Source organism: Heptranchias perlo, chromosome 9, assembly GCF_035084215.1.
Source record: "Heptranchias perlo isolate sHepPer1 chromosome 9, sHepPer1.hap1, whole genome shotgun sequence".
Taxonomy (NCBI): domain Eukaryota; kingdom Metazoa; phylum Chordata; class Chondrichthyes; order Hexanchiformes; family Hexanchidae; genus Heptranchias; species Heptranchias perlo.
This window is the reverse complement of record NC_090333.1, coordinates 16,718,225-16,741,229: the sequence shown is the minus strand read 5'-3', so window position 1 is coordinate 16,741,229 and position 23,005 is coordinate 16,718,225. Positions and strand designations below refer to the sequence as shown.

The 23,005-nt window shown below is 43.2% G+C and overlaps 1 protein-coding gene across 1 annotated transcript in view; it reads right to left on the bottom strand.

Moving 5' to 3' along the window:
* Positions 1-653: 653 nt before the first annotated feature.
* cdc7 (cell division cycle 7 homolog (S. cerevisiae)) overlaps positions 654-23,005 on the bottom strand; it is a 69,811-nt gene continuing 47,459 nt past the window's right edge. The window contains exons 9-12 of the mRNA XM_067989912.1: positions 22,315-22,493; positions 19,304-19,386; positions 15,089-15,238; positions 654-1,954 (exon numbers count right to left, since the gene is read on the bottom strand). Coding sequence (XP_067846013.1) covers positions 1,539-1,954; positions 15,089-15,238; positions 19,304-19,386; positions 22,315-22,493 — 828 coding nt within the window. The 3' untranslated portion in view covers positions 654-1,538. The remainder of the gene's footprint in view (positions 1,955-15,088; positions 15,239-19,303; positions 19,387-22,314; positions 22,494-23,005) is intronic.

The window sequence follows — 23,005 nt, the reverse complement described above, 5'->3', positions numbered from 1 at the left end:
TGGCACCAAAAACTGCATACAGCACCACAGGAAGTTTTGAAAATATATGCAAAAAAAGGTTAAAAGCACAAAACATTTTGATATATTTTAATGTTTAGCCAGATACATGTCTGGAATAAAATTATAAACAGTTCTGGCAGCTAAATTGTCTCAAAACTACAGACCAAATCATCTAAAAATTTTAATAACATGAAAGTAACACAACTAAACGAGCATAAGGTAATTGCACAAACATTTTTAGGATGACTGTAAAATCTGAGATAAAGACAAGGTTCAAGAAGAAATAAGCATGTATTTGGATGTTGTTCCCCTCTGCTACCATTAGTTACCAAACTGTCCACTTCATTCTGCATTTGGAGTGTGTCAGGGTATGTTGTTGCTGCCTTCAATAATTTTTTTTTTTGTAACCAATAACTGTTGTGACTAAGTGATGATGTGGAGATGCCGGTGATGGACTGGGGTTGACAATTGTAAACAATTTTACAACACCAAGTTATAGTCCAGCAATTTTATTTTAAATTCACAAGCTTTCGGAGATTTTCTCCTTCCTCAGGCAAATGTTTCAAGATCTCCTTGAAGCCTACGCATGTATAAATGCGTAGGCTTCAAGGAGATCTTGAAACATTTGCCTGAGGAAGGAGAAAATCTCCGAAAGCTTGTGAATTTAAAATAAAATTGCTGGACTATAACTTGGTGTTGTAAAATTGTTTACTGTTGTGACTAAGGAATGAGTTGACAAATACCACAGAGATTGAAGCAGGCAGGACTGCCACATCATTTCATTTAGGAAATTGCTCTGAAGTGGGAGTGGGACCAACTAGATTGCTCTTGCAGAGAGCCAGCACGGACTCGACGGGGCGAATGGCCTCCTTCCATGCTGTAAGCATTCTATGCTTCTATGAAGGGGCATAAATGGAAAACAAAAAAAAAAATCAAATGCTGGATGTAAAATAGCAAAGGACATTGCTGCTTCTGTGCTTTTGGTAACAAAGTGGTGCAATTCCTCCTATTTAAAAAAAAATTCACATCAACTTTCTTATTAAGATAATTTCACCCCCCAAATGTAGTCTTGATATGACGTAGCTGCAACAACATTTGCAAGGACTTGCGGTGGAAAAAGAAAACAGGATCAGTCATCCAGGCTGTACCTGTGCATCTCCTCGCAGTGGGTTCTACACTAGTGCAGGCAGAAGTGGTGGGGAGAAAAATAAAATTATTTAAAATGAAATCACTAGAGGCATACATTTGATACCTTTTAATTAAAAGGCAGTTTGGCAATTAAACTCTGAAAAGAGAGCGAGGGATTGGAGAAGGGGCTAGGGAATGGCAGTGGTCACTAATACATAACATAGAAATTCAATGGCTGAATCGAAAGAGGCGGTTGGCTGATTGATTAACTTGCTTTAGTAGAAAATTCTGAATGAATGTCAAGACCTTCATTTCAACTAAATCTGCTGAAATGAGCACTTGTCACTATCAATCGCATACTTTTGTGCTTATCCCACACATGCAACACACATTTAATGTTCCAGTCCAAGTTACATGCCTTCAAAGAATGGGTGCTTCAAAGCCTTTTCCGCAGTTATCCTAGTAGCTGGGTTCAAATCTAAAAGCTTGTCTAGAAAGTCATATGCTAGATCTGGAACTCTATTCCAACCCTTCATATCAGATGATCTAGCTGTGCTTTTGAAATCAGGGTCCCACTGAATATCCTGCTTGACCTTTCTTGGCTGGCTGTGAAGCTCTTGTTTGTATGTCAAGGAATCAATCTTTTCCTTCTTTTCATCATCCTTCATATCTGTACCTGGCACACTGCCCGTGATATGTGAACACTCCATTGGCTCACTCTTTTGGTTTGATTTTCTTTTACTTAAGCAGTCTGTTCCTCTGAGTCTTTCACAGAGTGTCCTCAAATCCAATTTTGGACATTCCTTACTGCATGACACAGCTTTACCTAGAATACAGAAATGAAATGAGCTGAATTTACCCTTTTTACAAACAGACAGCATACATTGTACAAAATGAAAATGTAAAAACAAATGGATTGTCATAGAATCACAGAATGATCACACCATGGTGAAATGAGCAGACACATGGCAGATGAAATTTAACAGAGAAATGTGAAGTGATATATTTTGGTAGGAAGAATGAGGAGAGGCAATATAAACTAAATGGTACAATTTTAAAGGCGATGCAGGAACAGAGAGACCTGGGGGTGCACATACACAAATCTTTGAAGGTGGCAGGACAAGTTGAGAAGGCTGTTAAAAAAGCATTTGGGATCCTGGGCTTTATTAATAGAGGCATAGAGTTCAAAAGCAAGGAAGTTATGCTAAACCTTTATAAAACACTGGTTAGGCCTCAGCTGGAGTAGTGTGTTCAATTCTGGGAACCACACTATAGGAAGGATGTCAAGGCCTTAGAGAGGGTGCAGAACAGATTTACCAGAATGGTACTAGGGATGAGGGACTTCAGTTATCTGGAGAGATTGGAGAAGCTGGGGTTGTTCTCCTTAGAACAGAGAAGGTTAAGGGGAGATTTGATAGAGGTGTTCAAAATCATTAACGGTTTTAATAAGAGTAAATAAGGAGAAACTGTTTCCAGTGGCAGAAGGATCAGTAACCAGAGGACACAGATTTAAGGTGATCGGCAAAAGAGCCAGAGGCGACACGAGGAAACATTTTTTTTAACGCAGTGAGTTGCAATGACCTGGAATGCACTGCCTGAGAGCGTGTGGAAGTAGATTCAATAGTGACTTTCAAAAGGGAAATGGATAAATGCTTGAAGGGAAAAAATGTACAGGGCTACAGGAAAAGAGCAAGGGAATGGGACGAATTGGATGTTTTTTTCCAAGAGCCGGTCCAGGCACAATGGGCCGAGTGGCCTCCTCCTGTGCTGTACCTGCTATGATATGGAGGCCATTCAGCCCATCGTACCTGCACTTTGAAAGAGCTATCCAATCAGATCCGCTCCTCTGCTCTTTCCCCATAGCCCTGTAATTTTTTCCCCTTCAAGTATTTATCCAATTCCCTTTTGAAAGTTATTATTGAATCTGCTTCCACCACCCTCACAGACAGTGCATTCCAGATCATAACAACTCACAGGGGAAATTTCTTTCCCCTCATGTCGCCTAAAATTCTTTTGCCCACTACCTCAAATCTGTGTCCTCTGGTTACTGACCTGTTTGCCATTAGAAACAGTTTCTTCTTATTTACTCTATCAAAACTGTTCATGAATTTGAACACCTCTATCAAATCTCCCCTTAAGCTTCTCTGCTCTAAGGAGAATTTTGTAACTCTTTTTAAAAAAAAATGTTGGGTTAAAATTTAATGTGATTTAACGTGAGGGTTGGCAGTGCGGGAAATATTAACTACTATCCTGGTGTATGGTCTTCACTCTTTGTAAAGTTTAACCTTCATGTACAAATAGAATACTGCTGCCAATCTATGGCAGGTTGGGGAAGGGAAAATCACTTAGACATGGTAGCCTAAATTTTACACTTGGGCAAACCCAATCAGAAAATGGAGTGGAGATCCCTTACACTAGATCTCTGCCCACTACTGTACCCATCCCACTTTTCACCATCATATCTGGTCACTACAGCAAACTCCGATCAATATTTGAGCACTTCCATGCAAGCGAGGCAAGAGGGCATCGTGCATCCTACTTTGTTATTGTTACCTAATTTGTTTTATTTCCTGTTCGTGCCTGGATTAAACAGGTGTCCAGGATTGCTAGGCACTCTGAGGAAGATAGAAGAGCATTTAAAGAACCAGCAGCTGCCTTCATAAAAGCCATTCACGGGTAATGAAAGTCCTGTCCACAAAAAGCAGGACAAATTTCCCCAAAGGTAGGGGAGTCTATAACGAGGGGGCATAGATTTAAGGTGAGAGGGGAGAGATACAAAAGGGTCCAGAGGGGCAATTTTTTCACTCAAAGGATGGTGAGTGTCTGGAACGAGCTGCCAGAGGCAGTAGTAGAGGCGGGTACAATTTTGTCTTTTAAAAAGCATTTGGACAGTTACATGGGTAAGATGGGTATAGAGGGATATGGGCCAAGTGCAGGCAATTGGGACTAGCTTAGTGGTATAAACTGGGCCAAAGGGCCTGTTTCCATGTTGTAAACTTCTATGATTCTAAATCCAATCCAACCAATTACCGCCCCATCAGTCTACTCTCAATCATCAGCAAAATGATGGAAGGTGTCGTCGACAGTGCTATCAAGAGGCACTAACTTGCCAATAACCTGCTCACTGATGCTCAGTTTGGGTTCCGCCAGGACCACTTGGCTCCAGACCTCAATACAGCCTTGGTCCAAACATGGACAAAAGAGCTGAATTCCAGAGGTGAGGTGAGAGTGACTGCCCTCGACTTCAAGGCAGCATTTGACCAAATGTGGCACCAAGGAGCCCTAGTAAAATTGAAGTCAATTGGAATCAGGGGGAAAACTCTCCGTTGGCTGATGTCATACCTGGCACAAAGGAAGATGGTCGTGGTTGTTGGAGGCCAATCATCTCAACCCCAGGACGTTGCTGCAGGAGTTCCTCAGGGCAAGTCCTAGGCCCAACCATCTTCAGCTGCTTCATCAATGACCTTCCCCCTATCATAAGGTCAGAGGTGGGGAATGTTCACTGATGATTGCAATGTTCAGTTCCATTCGCAACCCCTCAGATAATGAAGCAGTCCATGCCAGCGTGCAGCAATACCTGGACAACATCCAGGCTTGGGCTGATAAGTGGCAAGTAATATTCACGCCAGACAAGTGCCAGGCAATAACCATCTCCAACGAGAAAGAGTCTAACCACCTCCCCTTGACATTCAACGGCATTACCATCGCCAAATCCCCCACAATCAACATCCTGGGGGTCACCACTGACCAGAAACTTAACTGGACCAGCCGCATAAATACTGTGGCTACAAGAGCAGGTCGGAGGCTGGATATTCTGCGGTGAGTGACTCACCTCCTGTCTCCCCAAAGCCTTTCCACCAACTACAAGATACAAGTCAGGAGTGTGATGGAATACTCTCCACTTCCTTGGATGAGTGCAGCTCCAACAACGCTCAAGAAGCTCGACACCATCCAGGACAAAGCAGCCTGCTTGATTGGCACCATATCCACCACCTTAAACACTCACTCCCTCCACCATCGGCGCACTGTGGTTGCAGTATTTACCATCTACAAGATGCACTGCAACAACTCGCCAAGGCTTCTTCGACAGCACCTCTCCCAAACCCATGCCCTCTACCACCTAGAAGGACAAGAGCAGCAGGTACATGGAATCATCACCACCTGCACGTTCCCCTCCAGGTCACACACTATCCCGACTTGCTGGGTCAAAATCCTGGAACTCCCTACCTAACAGCACTGTGAGAGAACCTTCACCACACGGACTGCAGCGGTTCAAGAAGGCAGCTCACCACCACCACCTTCTCAAGGGCAATTAGGGATGGGCAATAAATACTGGCCTCGCAACGACGCCCACATCCCATGAATGAATTTTAAAAAAATTCCAAACCAATTTCTTGAGATTCGTTTTGGGGCCAAATAATTTATTATCTACTTAGTGCCATTAGGTGTAGGGCTGTTAATTTCCCCCTCCCCCATTAGTTCACAAAGACCCCATGGATTTCCCGTTGGGAATTCACTAGTATCTTTGCTTTTGGGACGAACAGGAAGGGAAAGATTTAACAAAAATGGTCTGTACTCTTTGGCAGAGGAGTAGTGCCCATAGGGAGAAGGCCCAATGGTAAAATTAAGATATGTGAATGCCTGACTAAGCATAATGTTGGATGCATCCTCAGCGGCTCTACATGTAAGAAGGCATGCTAAGGGTGATCAACGGCTTGAGCACGCTGATTGGTCACAACAGCAAAGGTGTCACAAAATATCTGTAAACTCTTGGCACATAATTGGCAACGACAATGAAGAACTGTCCTTAGAGTCTGTGTCAACAGACAGTGAAGCAGAACAATGCCACTGTCTGCAAGGACACCTGCAGCTACCATACAGCACAGGGCTGGCACAGTGCAGCCTAAAATTTGGTTTCACTCTCTTAGAGGCACGCTACAGTGGTTGACTTGTGGGGATGGTGTTGTTGAGTGGTGCAGAGAGCAACCTCCCTCATGACCACCTCATGTAGCACCACCATAAAACATCGAGCAGGGAGGCTGGAGCTGGGTTGTTCTGTCGCTTTTCTGTAGCTGCGTGCCTGTAAATTGTGTTTTTCCCCTGTTCATTTCACCTGCCACTTTTTAATTCCTTATCCTTTCAGGTTTTGGCAAAGGTTGCCAATAGGTTGAGATGCCTTTTGAGCCTTTCAGAATTTTTTTGCCACACTAGTTACATTTCCCTTTAATTGTCCCCATCCCTTTCAATTTCACAGATATCCAATTTTCCTCTCCCAGCACTACTATTGTACTCACTGTTCACCTCCAAATCTGTACTTGAAGCAAAGCATAATTGGGTGCAAGTAGCACACTTCCATTAGTGTCAGTAAAAAAATGTTTCTAAGCATTAGGGTATGAAACACACCCATGACGGAAATCATGCCGAGTGATCAGATAATCGGCCCCAACTCTTCTTTATGTAAAGTCTTTTTCTGGCAGTATCAGTACTGGGAAACATCAAGAGCATTAGAACTTGCAATATTAAAACAGCAAAAGTGCTCTCAGCCACGGCAGGTCAGGATGAAAAATGTTCAACTTTCACACATAAATAGGAGTATACCAATGAGGGGAGTAGACCATATTATGAAAATTAATGGTAGGTTTCTGAAGACTTGCAACTTCAGGCCAGCTGGAACACAGCAAGGGTAAAATGGTGAATCAAAGGATCCATTCTATTCCAGGTCACTGTCTGCAGATGACCTCTGAAAAACTTCTGAATGTTGGTCCAACAAGCCACTTTACAAGCAGACTCCATGCTAAGATGTTCCAAAATTTGTTTGCTCAGAATCTGATTGAACCTGTGGAACAAAAGACTACACTTTCCAAGCGCTTTTCATAAATCTTGCGGTGCTCCCCTACAGTTGACCTTGCTGAAGGTAAGAGACAGCCAAAAATAACTTTGTGGCCATCAACAAATTTGGAGTCCTACTAATCTAACAACATAAACTGATGAATTAAAATAGTGAACATGTAGTCTTTCAGGGAAAAGAAATTCCTGGAATCTAGTACAATGACTGCTGAACTTCTAGCTCTGCTATGCTGGCCCTTTCAAGAGCCATGACATTACTCAGAATCTCTAGAAATCAATATGTCGGATGAGAATTCATCTAGGTCATGAGGCCCCTCCTTATTAAGGATTCTGATGTCTCCTAACATTGCCTCATTTTGTGCCATTACTAGATTAACTGATGTGCAGTTTGCATTGAGGCTAGAAAGTGAGTTCTATTCTGCTTGGTGACACAGCAGGCCGCAGTTGAGTTATCAGTACATACTTTCACAGCAAAGCTATGCGTTCAGCCTCTGCAGTAGTTCAAGGCCTTAAGTTCAAGCCCATAGCTCTTGTGCCTTGGCTCCCACTACCTGGACTCCATACTTGTGAAGAAGGCATTTGACAAAGGCTAATGGCAGTAACTGGGCTACAGCTTTGTCAACATAGAAGTGTCTATGGCCACCACTGAATGGTATTTGAATGCCTTTTGGCACAAAAGATGTGTAATGTCGAAAGATATGATGGAGTCTTGTTGGAGTGTCTCCTGAAGTGGGCTGGAAAGCCACTCAATTGTACCACCACCTTCTCAGGGCAACTAGGGATGGGCAATAAATGTCAGCCTTACCAACAAAGCCCACATCCTAAGAATGAAAAAAAATGACAATCTAAATCTTGTGGCAAATCTTCTGATGCATCCACTGTCTCTACTACTCTTCCTATTTTGTATCAGAGACATCAGTTGCCAATGAGTGGAGAAAAAGAACAGATATTGCAGCCAAGTAAGAGGCTTCATTGACACTCGGGCTCCGATGTTAGAATGAAGTAGTGGGTGCATTGGGGCTCCGAAAATCGGGGAAATCCCAAGCGGGTTCGGAACCCGGCTCCAACCCGTAGACTTCTGGGTTCCCCGCTGACGTGTCTGGGTGCACGCGTACCTCATGAATGCGGAAGTGCCACTGGTAATTAAAGCCGGCGAGATGATACTTAAGAGGTATTTAGATACTTGAAGTACTTAATTTTGTGCACACTGAGGCAAGGGTCTGATTTTCAAACATCCTCAGCGTGTTTCCCTTACTGTGGGAAACACTGCATGTTTTAGGAGATGTGTTTCAGCCAGCAGCCAGTTGGACATTGAAATGCTTGTTTGACAGATGGGGATAAAAGGTCAGTTATTGCAGCAGGGCACTCAGTTCTTTCAGACAAACTTTTGGCTGGGAGATCTTTGTGTTTTCACTGAAAATTCTTAGTTTTCACTCAGAATTCTTCTGTTCACACATATTTACCAACTTTTTGGACCCCCTCAAACTGACACCATCAGGCTGTGGGGCGCGATGGCTGCATTCACCACTAGAACCGAGGACGAGCAACATCACCATCCTCGCCAGGCACGGAGTGCACTTCCGCCACTTGCAGCTCCACAACACAGTGCTGCGCCACAGGCACCTGTACAAGAGCACAGAGGGCAACAACAGAGAGAGCGATGTCACAGGAGGCACTACTCTCATCAGAGGGCTTACAGACCATGGCTCAGCTTCCTGGGCCTCTCTGAGGAGCAGTGCATATGGAGGCTTGGAGTGAGTTGCCAGACATCTGCAGCCTCCTTCATGCAGAGCTGCTTCCGGCTGGGCCGAGCAGCATCTCATTACCCATTGCAGTTAAAGTCACCACTGCCCTCAACTTCTTCGCCTCCAGATCATTCCAGGGTGCCACCGGGGACATCGCTGGGGCGACTCAGTTGTCCACACACAAGTGCATAAGGCAGGTCACCGATGGCTTGTTTCACAGAGCCACGCAGTACGTCAATTTCCCCATGGACGACCTTAGCCAGACGAAGGGGGCAGTGGGATTCCACTCTGTGGCTGGCTTCCCACGAATGCAGGGTGCAATCGATTGCACCCATATAGCAATACAAGCACCTCCACACGAGCCAGGACTGTTCATTAACAGAAAGGGGTATCACTCCAACGCACAGCTCGTTTGTGACCATCGCAAAAAATTCCTTCACGTGTGCACCAGATTCCTTGGCAGCTGCCACGATTCCTTCATTCTGAGGGAATCCAACATCCCCCCCCCTCTTGCACGCATTGAACACCCTTAAGGACTGATTCCTCGGGGACAAGGGGTGCCCCCCCCCTGCACACATGGCTCATGACACCTCTGGGAACCCCATCACCGAACAACAGCGTCAATATAACGACAGCCATATCACCACCAGGTCTACAATTAAGCATGCTTTAGGGCCGCTCAAGATGCGATTTAGGTGCCTTGATCGTCCTGGGGGAGCGCTTCAATACGCACCAGAGTGGGACGCTTTATAATAGTATGTTGTGTCCTGCACAACATGGCACAACAGAAAGGGGGCGTCGCTTGAGGAGGCCCCGTCCACATCTGCCATCCACAATGCGGAAGAGGAGGAACCCATGGGCAGAGCAGCGGCTTACCTGGCTGCTCGTGAGGCCAGGGAGTCACTGATATATGAACGGTTCTCCTAACATCAGAAAATGTGAAGAGTCCAGTCCTCAGGCCACCTGGAAAGAGCAGCGCCAACACCAGGCACCCCCCACCCCTCCCTGCACAAAACAGTTCTTCAACTACACATATACCCACTGTAAAGTGACCCAATGGATGGCATCAAGTGTCGCCGTTCATGGTGAACCTCATGAAAGGGCCCTATCACAAAAGCCAGTCAAGAATGGGCAAGACGTGGCAGTTGTGGTGAGAATGATAACATTTAATGTGACTTTAACCAAAACCAAATATGAATGAAAAACATGACAGTCTGTCAGACACCCTTGTGCACACCCTTTGTGTTCACAAATCCTTAGGCTTCCTCTTCCTACCGCTTCTACGTGGTGCATTCCATGTGGCTGCAGCAGAGATAGTGGCAGGTTGCTCATGTTCATGCCCTGACTGCTTAGATGCTTTCAGCCTACGCCCTCTGGGAGCCCGTGAGGGCCCCTCCAAAGACTGCTCCACTTGCACTTATGCAGGAGCAGACTCGGCCACCTGAAGAGGAGGCAGCATTGCGGGTACTGGTTGAGAGGGGGGCAACGGGTGAGAGGTGAGAACGTTTTGAGTGGCGTCCTCACTTCCATGTCTCCTTTTGCCATCGTCCCTCTCCTAGGCCAGGCCCACATCACTCCTACCATCCTGCTGGAGAACAGTTTGGAGGATATGTATGAGGCCTTGGAAGCCCAGTTGTGAAGTATCTGCCTGCCCGTTTAAGGCAGCAGAAAGTTGTTCACCCCGAGTCCGAACGACCGTTGTTAGGGCCTGAATGGACTGATTTGTGAGTCGTGCTTGAAGCTCAACGAAGGCTAGCCTTCTCTCCATCGCAGACATTCATGCACTTACCTGCGACACTATCTCAGACACTTGATCATGTCCCTGTGACAGTATCTCAGAGATTCCCTCCCGTACCTGTGCCACCATTCCACTCATGCAGGAGATGAATTCCTCCATCCTCTGTGCTATTGTGGAGAGTGCGAGTGGCACCTGTTCCAGAACCTCAAAAATGTGCTGCTGTCCCTCGATCGTTATCCTTTTAAAGGATGGCCCCTGGGGTCCAGCATTTGTGTCCAGCTGAGCAGAGCCTGGACAGGAGTGCTCCCACCAATGCAGACTCTCCACAGCTACCCCTGCCACCAGTGTCTGCTCATGCTCACTTGTGTGTGGTAACTCACCAGGTGCCAACCGAACTAACTCACCACTAGGACCCATCGAGGTGTGACTATCTGCGCTGGTGGATGTGATGTGATGGTGCACCCTCATACGCTGGCAGGCCCTCTGAGGAATCGCCCACTGCGGTTGTTTAAGGGCCTGTAAGAGAACAGAAGGCAATAATAAGCATCATCACAGATGTTGCAATGAGCATACTGAGGTGTTGAACATGGCAAGCATTGTTAACATCAATTCATGTTGTGTGTGATGAACGTTAAAGTTGTGTCACCAGATGTTTGTGGGGTGCCAGTCTCGCCGTCCCCGACGGACAGGCACTCGAGGGTGGGGCTGATCTCCAGCACCTCCTCCTCCGTGTCTATGAGGACCACTATTTGTTGTGGCCCCCCTCTTGCCCTCGCCCTCTCCAGTGCATTTTGTGCTCTCTTCTAGAAGGGGACAAAGAACAGACGTGAGAGTGAGTGATGGTGAAGTGGCCAATCGATGAATGCATTGCTTTGGGTGAGGCTGACTGTGAAAGAGATGTATTAGAGGGTATGAGGCAGAGCCATCACATTGGATAAGGATTGGGGTGAGTGGTAGTGGTGGGGTGACTAATGGGGAGGTGAGGAAGTGTAGGTAAGTTGAGGATGAGCCTCAAGTGGGTGCAAGGAGTGATGTGATCGAGTAGTCTTGGCAGTGCAGAGTTTTGGGGGCGGGGGGGGGGGGGGGGGGCGGGGGGAGGTGATGTTGAACACGGAATGTAGGAGAATCAAGGGTACTCACTTTTGCTGACCTAGTTAGGTCATTGAAACGCTTCCTGCACTGGACCCAGGTGCGGGAGATGTTGCTGCTGGTGGTGACCTCGTCTGTCACCTCGAGCCAGGCCTTCTTGGTGGCAGAGGCAGGGCACTTCCTCCCGTCCACAAGGTAAAAGACTTCCCTCCTCCTCCTCACCCCATCCAGTAGTTGCGGCAGTGAGACATCACTGACCCTTGGAGCAGCCTTACCCCTGTGCTGCTCCATTGTGGTTTCTGGGTCTTTGCTCCAGCAAAAGCCTTTGGAGCAATGGCCCTTTAAATAGAGCTCCTCCAGCTGACAGCCTGTCATGCGGGTGCACAGTCCACCCACTGCGCAGCTTTCGGACGGAACGCCCGGAAACCAAACTAAGTGGCACCAATTCACTTGCAGTTGGGTGCGAAATGGACATATTTTATTAGTTGGGTTACCCACGTGCCCATTCAACCCCCCTCGCTGCCATCCCGCCTCAATTATAAAATCAGGGACTACAATGGGGAAGTCAGCTAACCCATTAGCCCTCAATACCCCCAGGCTGGAGCACTATTGTCTTTGAGGAACAGTGTCCCACATTATTTTCTTTCCCTCTCCTGCATGCCAGCAATATCCTATTTGAATGTGCAGGTTGAGGGGGTGAGAAACATTTTTCCACATTCTTCACCCAGTGCCAACATAGAGTACTCCTGAATCAGGTATAGCACACAGTCACTTGCAGAATAAAGCTCCCCTACTCTGCCCTAACAATACATCTTAACCCTAGCCTCAGAAAGCATCTTCACTCAAGTGGAGCGATTTTTTTCCCCATTCTCACATCAGTGATCAATATGGTTTCTCTGAGCAAGATTGGCCATTTATTCCTGAATTATGGAGAGTTTTGCACTGCACCCATTAGGAACTGCATCAAATTACCTGAAAGTCCTCTCACTTAGGGCCATTACATCTGGCAATGAAAAAGCCCATAGGCAATGTGTTTAGTGCACTAGCAATGCCTCACAATTGTATAATTAACAAAACATGTCTATGTACCCACTAGAAGGAGTATTACATCTGGTAATGAGAAAGTCCATCGGTATGGACTTGAAAAGGGAGTGTGCTCGCTTAATGGCCAACCACTCCTTGGAATATTTTAATAAACTAGGCATGTTTGTCTGCAACAAAACCTAAATACAAAATGTATTATATGCAGTAACAGCACAGATGAAACTGCACTAAAAAATTCTGCACATTTTCAAAATAAAAAGGTATATTTAGCATTTTGTACGAAAGGAAACAGCAGTAACGTGGGTCATTTGTGTAGGATAGTCTCAAGTGATTCAAGTTTGGAACAAATATGGTATTTATTGAAAACTCAAATATAAAAGGTCACATATTGACATTTCCTTTAACTGAACTCTGGGAAAAAAAAGGAGACACATTTTTTGGATTCAAAGACGCCACATCTTTGAGTTTTCCTGCCAGTTATGTGCTGAATCACACAGACAACTACCCCCTGCACATTTAAGTATGAGGATTTTTGGCTGCACTAGAAACATATCTGGTCAATTTTACACTGTTAAATGCTGTGCTGCAGAGCACCTTGTAGTCAAACTTTTCAGTTTAGGACACTCTTATCAAATTCTGCACATCCATATTAAACCTTTCAGAACTGCCAAATACATTCTAGAAGTCCACATTAGGCTTTTGCATTACAGATCAAGTTCACTGTGACTTCAATTACTTAACATTTATTTTTTATATATTGCTTGTTAATATTTTTCCTGTGAAGTAACTCACTTTTTTTCCAGGTATTTTTCTTCACTCTTCAGGCCTTCCAACACCTCAGCTACTTTTGAATGATCTGATTGATGTTAAAGCATGGTCTGTGACGAATTTCCCTTTTCCTTTGTGCTTCACAGAAGCACCTTCCTCCAGTCAGCCAGTCCCCTTAGAAACATAGCTGGAATCTGTCTCGCAGTGGTGTAGTACAACACATAGCACGTTATTTGTGATGCTGTGTGAAGCTTCAACATGCTGTGCCACGTATTCTTTGTTTTTGTTGGTAGAATATTAATTCTATTTTCCTTCCAATTTTTCCTCCCCCCCCCTCTAATCTTTTTTATAGGTGATGATTTATGCAGGGGTGGAGTTTCATAAGCACTGGCAGCTTATCAGAACCTCAGCCATGTGGCGATTCCTAGCACATAAGCCTAGACAGCAATGTCGGCAGGCTTTTCAACCAGCGAGGCATCAAGGCCAATCCTGTCCATGCCTGACATCCACAGGTGAGGCAGCAATCAGCTATGCAAACCTCACTGACTCTCCCCTCTCAAGTCAGAGTGTACTGCAATCAACTGTAACACCCTCAAAGTCACCCTGGCTGAGACTGGCTAACTCAGCATCGATCAGGGAATCAAATTTGGGACTGTCCTATATTACATAGAATTTACAGCACAGGAACAGGCCATTCCACCCAACCTGTGATTATGCTCCACACAAGCCTCCTCTCCTCCTACTCTATTTACTTCGTATCCTTCTATTTCTCCCTCCTCTACTTATCTAACTTCCCCTTAAATGCATCTATGCTATAAGTATCTATAAATACATGACTAAGTACCACATTACACAGTACTTTTACACATTACCGAATCATTGGGGTCCCTGGATATTTTATCATTTTAACATTTTATTTCCAGTTCTTTATTTTTCTCCATACTAATTTCACCGTTTCTTTTTTCAAGTTCACTCCTTTTCATTTCTAATCTTTGTATCTTTCATTTTTTGATGCTTGCTTTTTCTGTTTATAAAAAAATTGTTTTCTCTTTCCCCTCACCCCCATGTTTAATTAATCAACCCTGCTTTCTCCCCTTTTCTCCACATTGCGATTTCAATTCTCCTTTCTTTCCCCCCAATTCTTTTCATTATTTGATTAGTCCACATTTCACAGCTTTCTCCTCATTTAACATCCTAATAACAGTATGCAGTTCCCACAGTCAGCATATAGGATTATTCTTTGGTGTTACTCCAGAAAAAGTCTCTATATATTTACCCTTGGAATCAGATTAACACTGACTATTCAAGTTACCACTTCTAGTAATCAACATGCCTTGTCAAAATTGCTTTTTGCTTGTATATTATACTTACCAATCTATGTAATAAATTCCACTTGTAAAACAATGCATACAACTTGAAAATGCATGTGGAGGACTGGAAAGCATAATTATGTATTGTGACTCCTATCGATAATTTTAAGTTACCATGATAGCGAAGTTTTGCATTGTTCCAGTTTAGGTAATATGGAGAAAATACAGTTCAGTGTACGTACTGGAAGATATTCGAAGAATTTTAAAAGCATCTGTGACACGTACAAGTATGCCTGAACATTGCCTTTGACAAAGCAGTCTCGTGGAATTATTGGATATTTAAAAAATATTGCTTATCTTAAACTTGAAACATTGTTAGAAATAGACAAAACATATTAATCGATATATACATTCCATACCAAATGATTTAGCAGCCTGGATGGTTTCCTTCGATCCACGAATAGTCATGATCTGTGCCAATGCAGTTAAATCATCACTGGCTTTGAAAAATGGATATCGGGCACTCAACAAGGAAAGGAAGACAACGCCTGCCGACCACATGTCAATAGCTGCGAAGCAAAGCACATTTTAAGTCTTTGCATAAAAGCCAAGCCTAAAAGCATTTAATTTCTCACATCAATCCAAATATAGACATTTATACATATTTAAAAGTATTGCAACAGATTGCATGGAAGAGATTACTATTTTCTACAAAGCTTAAAAAGTTGTTTTCTGACGTGGAACTGTAATTTTTTGAGGTTGAATTTTAAATTTCCACAAGCATAATATAAAATAGCATATTTTAGTAATATACTGAGCATTAACACATATAATTTTTAGTGTATCCCATACAATGAACACTGATGTTGAATCTTACATAAAAATCTGTCTCTCATTTTCTGTCTAAAGATCAAACGACCTATCCATTTCATTTACTCTTATTTGTAAACATATTGTACACAGCTTTGAAAGAAAAACTTGGGGCCAGATTTTGCTCTAAAAACATCGAGGCCAACAGTGCTCACCGTTATTTCAGTGCAAATCGGACAGCAACCTCTGGCGACTGCACACGCGCAGTTAAATGGGGAAATCCAGAAGTTGCTGTACCAGATGCCCTGCTCCTCCAGAAGCTTCACGGGAAGAAGATCTCACCAGTCAAACGAATGCAACATCGGGGAGTTCCTCTACTAATGGAACCAAAGTAATCTCTCCAGAAAAAGGCACGTCAACTTTTTTTTTTTAAGTCTAAGCAAATTTTCAACAGCATGGTAAGTCTTAATGACTGCCAAACAACCTCACTGGCACTGAAAATTAACTTTTACAAGCGTGGAGTCTCATTCCATCGCATTTTAATTGTTGTTGGACATTAAAAAAAATAAAAATGAAAACTTTTTTAAAGACTTTTTCTTTGTCTCTTTTATCTCTGTTTTAATTCAATATTTCTTATCCTCTCTTTATTTTGCTTTCTGTAACTGATTTAACATTGAATTTACTATTCTAAGTAACACTTCCTGGTTGTCTCAGCGCTGTTTATTGACATGCTTCAATCTGATGGGTTAAGAGGATACACAGCAGCTTGCCCCATTCACACAGGTCCCAGATACCCAGGAGAAGGCACCGCGCTGGATAAGAGGAACTTGCAGTGCAAACGTCTATGGGCAAGTCCAAGTCTAACATGCAGTGGGCACCGTTCGTTCGCCGCTCAGAGCAAAATCCGGCTCATGAAGTTGAGCAGCTGAATCAGACTTTAATCAACAGAATGGGTGTTTATTTTGATTTTGTTTACTTTTATATCCATTTCTACCCACCAGAAATTTTCCTACAATAACCAAGCACTCTGCTTCAGATGGAAGAGTGGATCCTGAGCATACAGATCAGCCATGATTTCATTGAATGGCAGAACAGGCTCAAGGGGTTAAGGACATTGCTGCAGGAGTTCCTCAGGGCAGTATCCTAGGCCCAACCATCTTCAGCTGCTTCATCAATAATCTTCCCTCCATCATAAGGTCAGAAATGGGGATGTTCGCTGATGATTGCAGTGTTCAGTTCCATTTGCAACCCCTCAGATAATGAAGCAATCCATGCCCGCATGCAGCAAGATCTGGACAACATCCAGGCCTGGGCTGATAAGTGGCAAGAAAAACATTCGCGCCAGACAAGTGCCAGGCAATGACCATCTCCAACAAGAGAGAGTCTAACCATCTCCCCTTGACATACGACGGCATTACCATCGCCGAATCCCCCACCATCAACATCCTGGGGGTCACCATTGACCAGAAACTTAACTGGAGCAGCCATATAAATACTGTGGCTACAAGAGCAGGTCAGAGGCTGGGTATTCTGCAGCGAGTGACTCACCTCCTGACTCTCCAAAGCCTTTCCACCATCTACAAGGTACAAGTCAGGAGTGTGAAGGAATATTCTCCACTTGCCTGGATGAGTGCAGCTCCAACAACACTCAAGAAGCTCGACACCATCTATGACAAAGCAGCCCGCTTGATTGGCACCCCATCCACCACCCTAAACATTCACTCCCTTCACCACAGGCGCACAGTGGCTGCAGTGAGTACCATCCACAGGATGCACTGCAGCAACTCGCCAAGGCATCTTCGACAGCACCTCCCAAACCCGTGACCTCTACCACTTAGAAGGACAAGAGCAGCAGGTACATGGGAACACCACCTGCACATTCCCCTCCAAGTCACACACCATCCCGACTTGGAAATATATCGCCGTTCCTTCATCGTCGCTGGGTCAATATCTTGGAACTCCCTTCCTAACAGCACTGTGGAAGAACCTTCACCACACGGACTGCAGCGGTTCAAGGCGGCGGCTCACCACCACTTTCTCAAGGGCAATTAGGGGTGGGCAATAAATGCTGGCCTTGCCAGCGATGCCCACATCCCATGAACGAATAAAAAAAATAGCCTACTCCTGTTCCTATGCTCTTGATCTGTAGACACAGCACTGCCAAAATAGATGCACTTAATATAATGTGGCCAGAAACAATGACCTAATTGGAGATTGAGTAAATGGTGTAAATAGAGTTTAATAATGACTTTATTAGCACCCTCCTCTATTCACAAGTTAGTTCTGACATAGTACAGATAGTACTGAACATCTTTAAATGAAGTGTACAGCAAAACAGTAAACAGAGCACATTAGCTGAAAAACAGGAAATGAATTTCAGGACTCAAAAAATCAATCCCATATGTACTTGAAGCTAAGTTAAAAACATTCTTAGTTCAAAATTTGTAAACTGTCACATGGAAAAATGCATCACTTGGTGCTTACAAACAAAAAATACCCTGCATAAGGAATAATTGGTGGTTATTTCAAAACCAACAAGATGTGTTCATGGATGGCATAATCTGATCTACTTATATCCCTTAGTGCGAGATTTCCCGTATGAGACTTCATCATTACTGGTGTGGATTTGATATGGCCAACATGTATATTAACTACTAAAAAAAGGTTTTATAAAAGTTATAATGGCCTGTCTCACATCAGTGCAATGTGACAGGAAAGTATTTTATTTAAAACTGTGTTTGTTTAATTAGAACATATTATAAAACATACAAGTAAGTTTTGATGGGTTTGTTGTGTCTTTTGCTATATAGTGATTTAATTTGGTTATATCAGTGTTAATTTTACAAATTAGCCCCAATGCCTCTTAAATTAATACAAAACTAAAACCTTGTGCATGCAAATATCTGAAAAATCCCTAATTTTATTGTAATTTTCTTAATTTAGGCTCCCCCAAGTGTACACATCACTCCTGTGTGAGTGAGCAAATAGATGAGTTGTTCCCAGAAATTTGGCAGTCCACTGTTGATGGCAGCCTGAGGTGACTCACCACCTATTTTCCCTTCCTGTGTAAAAGTACTCAATTTTGACTTGCTGCCCATCTCTGGCACCACAGTCAAGACTGGGAACTTACTGCTTAAGGGAAAAAAATGTGAGGCATCATCGTTCCTCCCCACAGCACAGTACTCTAGAATACCAATCCACCTTTCTGATGTTCTATCTTGTATGTGGTATTTTAGGAGACTACTAAACAAGTCTATAGCGAGTCTAGGGGTTTCATTAGAAACATGTAGCAAGAGAATTGTGTCATTTATTCTAACACAGATGGTGACTTTGTGGTCCAGTTCATGAAATTCAAGATCCAAATTTCAGGAAAGACTGGGAATGTCTTGCTGTGAGTACTGCTGAGAATTTGAGTCCTACTAATTACACCCAGAAGCAGAGACGTTGCTGATCCTTGTTTAGTTCAACACCTGGCCAAAGTCACAACTCCTAATACATCAACCAAATTGGTCTATACGAGTCAGTATAACTAGCACGTCGGTCTCATAAGAACATAAGAAATAGGAGCAGGAGTAGGCCACACGGCCTCTCGAGCCTGCTCCGCCATTCAATCAGATCATGGCTGATCTTCCACCTCAACTGCACCTTCCTGCCCAATCCACATATCTCCAAGTTGCTTTATGACCTGCACACAAGTAAATGTTTCCTCTCAAAGGAAGTTGTTTTTTTTTAAAGGTGGCTCTAAGGGACCACCCCCAGCCATTGCACAAGTTTTGGTTTCCATTTTATAAGCCAAATGAAAAGTTGTTTAAACCCTTCCATACCTGAAGTCTGATGTGGGCACTTCATTAGGACTTCAGGTGCTCTGAATCCTGGAGTACCTGCTCTTGGGGCAACTTGCTGGCGTCTAACGATAAAGAGGTTAACTTATTACTGTAAATTATCACTTATGAAACAAGCATGAAAGATATATTTCCAATCATTTCAGTTCAATGTACAAATCAAGTAGGTAGTTATAAAACTCAGATGGTTGTTCAAACTCTAGTGACACTAATTCCTAGTTTAGCAGATATTAGTTTTCACTTTTTAACCTTAATGTTGTTCTGGACTACTGGCCACAGCCTTTCACCTTGATTTCTTAAATATAATAGAAAATGCATGGGATTAGAGTTCCAGATAACAGTGTGAGAGTTCCACAGACCCAGGTGCATGAAGCTTTCACAGCGAGAACCTGTGCAAATGTTACAAATGGATATAGAGATGCAACAGCGCTCGTGTTCAATGTGAAAGCCCTTGTGGTGCTGCTTCAGCCATAATCTTGCAGAAGATGAATTGCACAGCTGTCTGTCAACACCACATCCACCCAGTAAAGGAAAACTGTGGACAGGCTATGGAGAGAATCCATCTCTTGCTCCTGGACTCAGTACAGTCCAAAACCATACAAACCAGTGGAATTGATGAGGATGTCTGCTCCATGTATTGAACTATTTACAACACGGTATAGATATGGCCACGCTATCTTTCCTGCAGAAAATAATTTTGAAACAATGAAATTGATGTCATACATCATCCAATTTAATCTAATGCCCAAATACGGACCAAATGAGAGATTATATAGTGATTGAAATACTCATTCACTATGGTTTTAATGAATTCTGAGGATTGCCAGTAGGAACACGAACTTACATACATTGGGATCTGGGTAGGCACAATGTTTGTTGCTTTCCTTGTGGATGGGATAACATCAGATGACATGAGACAGTAAAAATTCACGTGCCAGGAAAGTAGTCAGTTCCTTGAATAAGGACCGATATTTTGAGAACCAGAGCACCTACCCTATTGGGGCTGTTCGATGTTCTCTGACCGAGCTTTTGAAAGAAATGGTGAACTTTTTTTGTGCCTGATCTGTATTTAGATGATTGAATCGCTACAATTTAATGAGACATTTGGTACCAGATTTTGGATTTCAGATGACGTTTCAGCAAATGTGCTGCTCAACTGTGATGCCTTATCTATGGCTTGGCACATGCCTTAATGACTGGAATGCTTCTTGGCACATATGAAACTACTCTACAAAAACATTCGCAAAGTCATTGTGGCTTTACTATATGGACACACTGCCACCACAAGGACAACCCTTTTCCCTCCTCCACCAAGAATCAAATGGACGAATACCTGCAAGGCTGCATACTTTGCCTACACTGCACCAATTTTTAATAACATATGCTTTTCGTATTACTTCAGATATAGTTTCATTTGCACTTTTATTCCATTTTTTGATAAATATTATGCTAGAGAAGGGAATGCTTTCCTATTTCAGGCATCCAGAGTCAGCACCAAACAGTCCAAAGTCGGAGAAAGATTGGTTAAATGCAGACAGTGCCTCAGTGGAACATCCCTAACTGGACCAGTGATATTTTCCACTTCCCACATCAGTCAATCTGTGGCCTGGGTAAGGTTGGCAATTTAGTGCGGATTGGGTGCAGTTATGGTCAGTGGTTTATGCCCACAAGGATCTTGACTGAGGCAACCCAAACTCATTTCACGCATGAATCTTACATCCAACAAACAAGAGCCTTTCATCCCATCAGTCCAGTTGGATTTAACCACAACTCAACACATTTACATAGTGCCTTTAATGTGGAAAAACATCCCCAGCGCTTCAGAGATGTGATCAGACAAAAATGGACAACGAGCCAAAGCAGATGTTAGAAGGGGTGTAAGAGAAAGTGACAAGAGAGCGAGACACTGGGCGAGACGAGGGAGACACAGAGAGAAGGGGGCAGGCTACAGTTTAATCTGAAAGGCTTTACCTACAGTAACACAGACCCCCCTCAGCATGCACTGAAGACAGCCAACAGTAGTACATGCTAGAATGTGAACATGGGCTTGTCCAAATGGGAGTATGCAGTGTTTCTCCTACAACACTTAAAAGTTTGCCTTTGTGGAATGGATGTGCAGAAAGTTTTTCCGTGGAAAGTGAAGAGAACCATAAGACACAATAAATAAACAAACAAACGAGGTGAACATAACTTTAAGGTCAACTGCTTCATATTAGATGAAGTTAAACTTTGAACAGACTGCCACCTACTGCAGTGATGCTGATTCAGTTGATGCATTTCAAAAAGAAATGATCAGATTCCTGATTCAACAGGTTGTAGAGGGCTATGGGACTGGCTGCAGTGAAAGATGATGAAGAAAATGGAAATGAACTTGGTTCTGAAGATGCACAGAAACAATAGGATGGTGCAGATGAGCATTTTCTCTTTCGCATGGGGATTGAGTGACAGTTAGAAGACTGAATCCAGATCACAAAGGAAAAGAACAAAGTTTATTCTAGAATTTGAGGCTATGGTCTCCTTTTGGAAGGCTTCGAAAGTCTCAAGTGAAATGAGCTGAACCAGTCTCAAAGGAATTCATAGTGGGCTTAAGTACACAACACAAAACTGCCCTAACTCAGTACTAATCTGAAAGTCATAGATAGTGAGGTCATAGACATAGAGAGTGAGGTCATATGAGTCACACTAGTGCAGTGTCAGTGGCCATCAGAGGCTGACATCAAAGTACACTGATAAAAAATAGACGAAGGTTTAATCTGAATCTAGCCCCAACTATACCCGAGCTGAAAACACTTGATTCATGTGCTGGACAGAAGTCTGTACTCCTGCAATGCACATCTCAATGCATAATCTCACAATTTACTCTATTTTTTTCCTTTAAAAATCTATCTGAAGTAATTTGATTTGGTAAACTGTAATGCAAATTAACATGTTAAGAATTTTACTAAAATAATGTATTTAGAAATCTGTTTCTTAAATTGTTCATTGTACTTTACCTTGAAAGACAAACACTGCAAATCCTGTCTGTCGTGTAACAATCGCAAGTCAGGTTTGATGAACAAATGATGGATTTCCGGACTAAACCACTTGTAGTACCCTTTGATGATGCTATTTTACGTTTTGCCACTATTATTTTTCTGGATGTTACATCTGCAATCTTTGTAGGTTTCACTGGCTGTAAAACAAAGAATAAACCTGCAAAAAAATGTACGCTATTTGCATATGCAACAAACTTCCAAATCAACATGTCTGATGTAGCAGGCCTATCTGTCCATGTTATTGTAAATCTGGTTCTTGGGCTTATTTTAAAACTAGTATGCAAAGAGATGCAATATTAAATTTCCAGAATATCTGCAAGCGTTTGTTGTTCAGTAAGATGCAACTATTTGAAGGCAGCTTACTTCAAATTATTAACATCGTCTACTATTTTATAGTACTTTACAGATTCTAGTATGGATTCATATTATGACAAAGAAATTAAGTACTATAAAACACCGGAAGTCCTTATGTTGGTTGAGTGCGTGATTCTTGGGGGATTTTACATTCGGGCTTACGTTCATTAGTTTGCACAGAAATTTGGGCGCAATTTCACCTCGGCCAGAGAGGCACATTTTGGGTACAATTTCCCGATTGCACCCTTGGAGGAAACTCCAGGCCATGATGCTTTGTTGTGTTCTGACTGTTTGG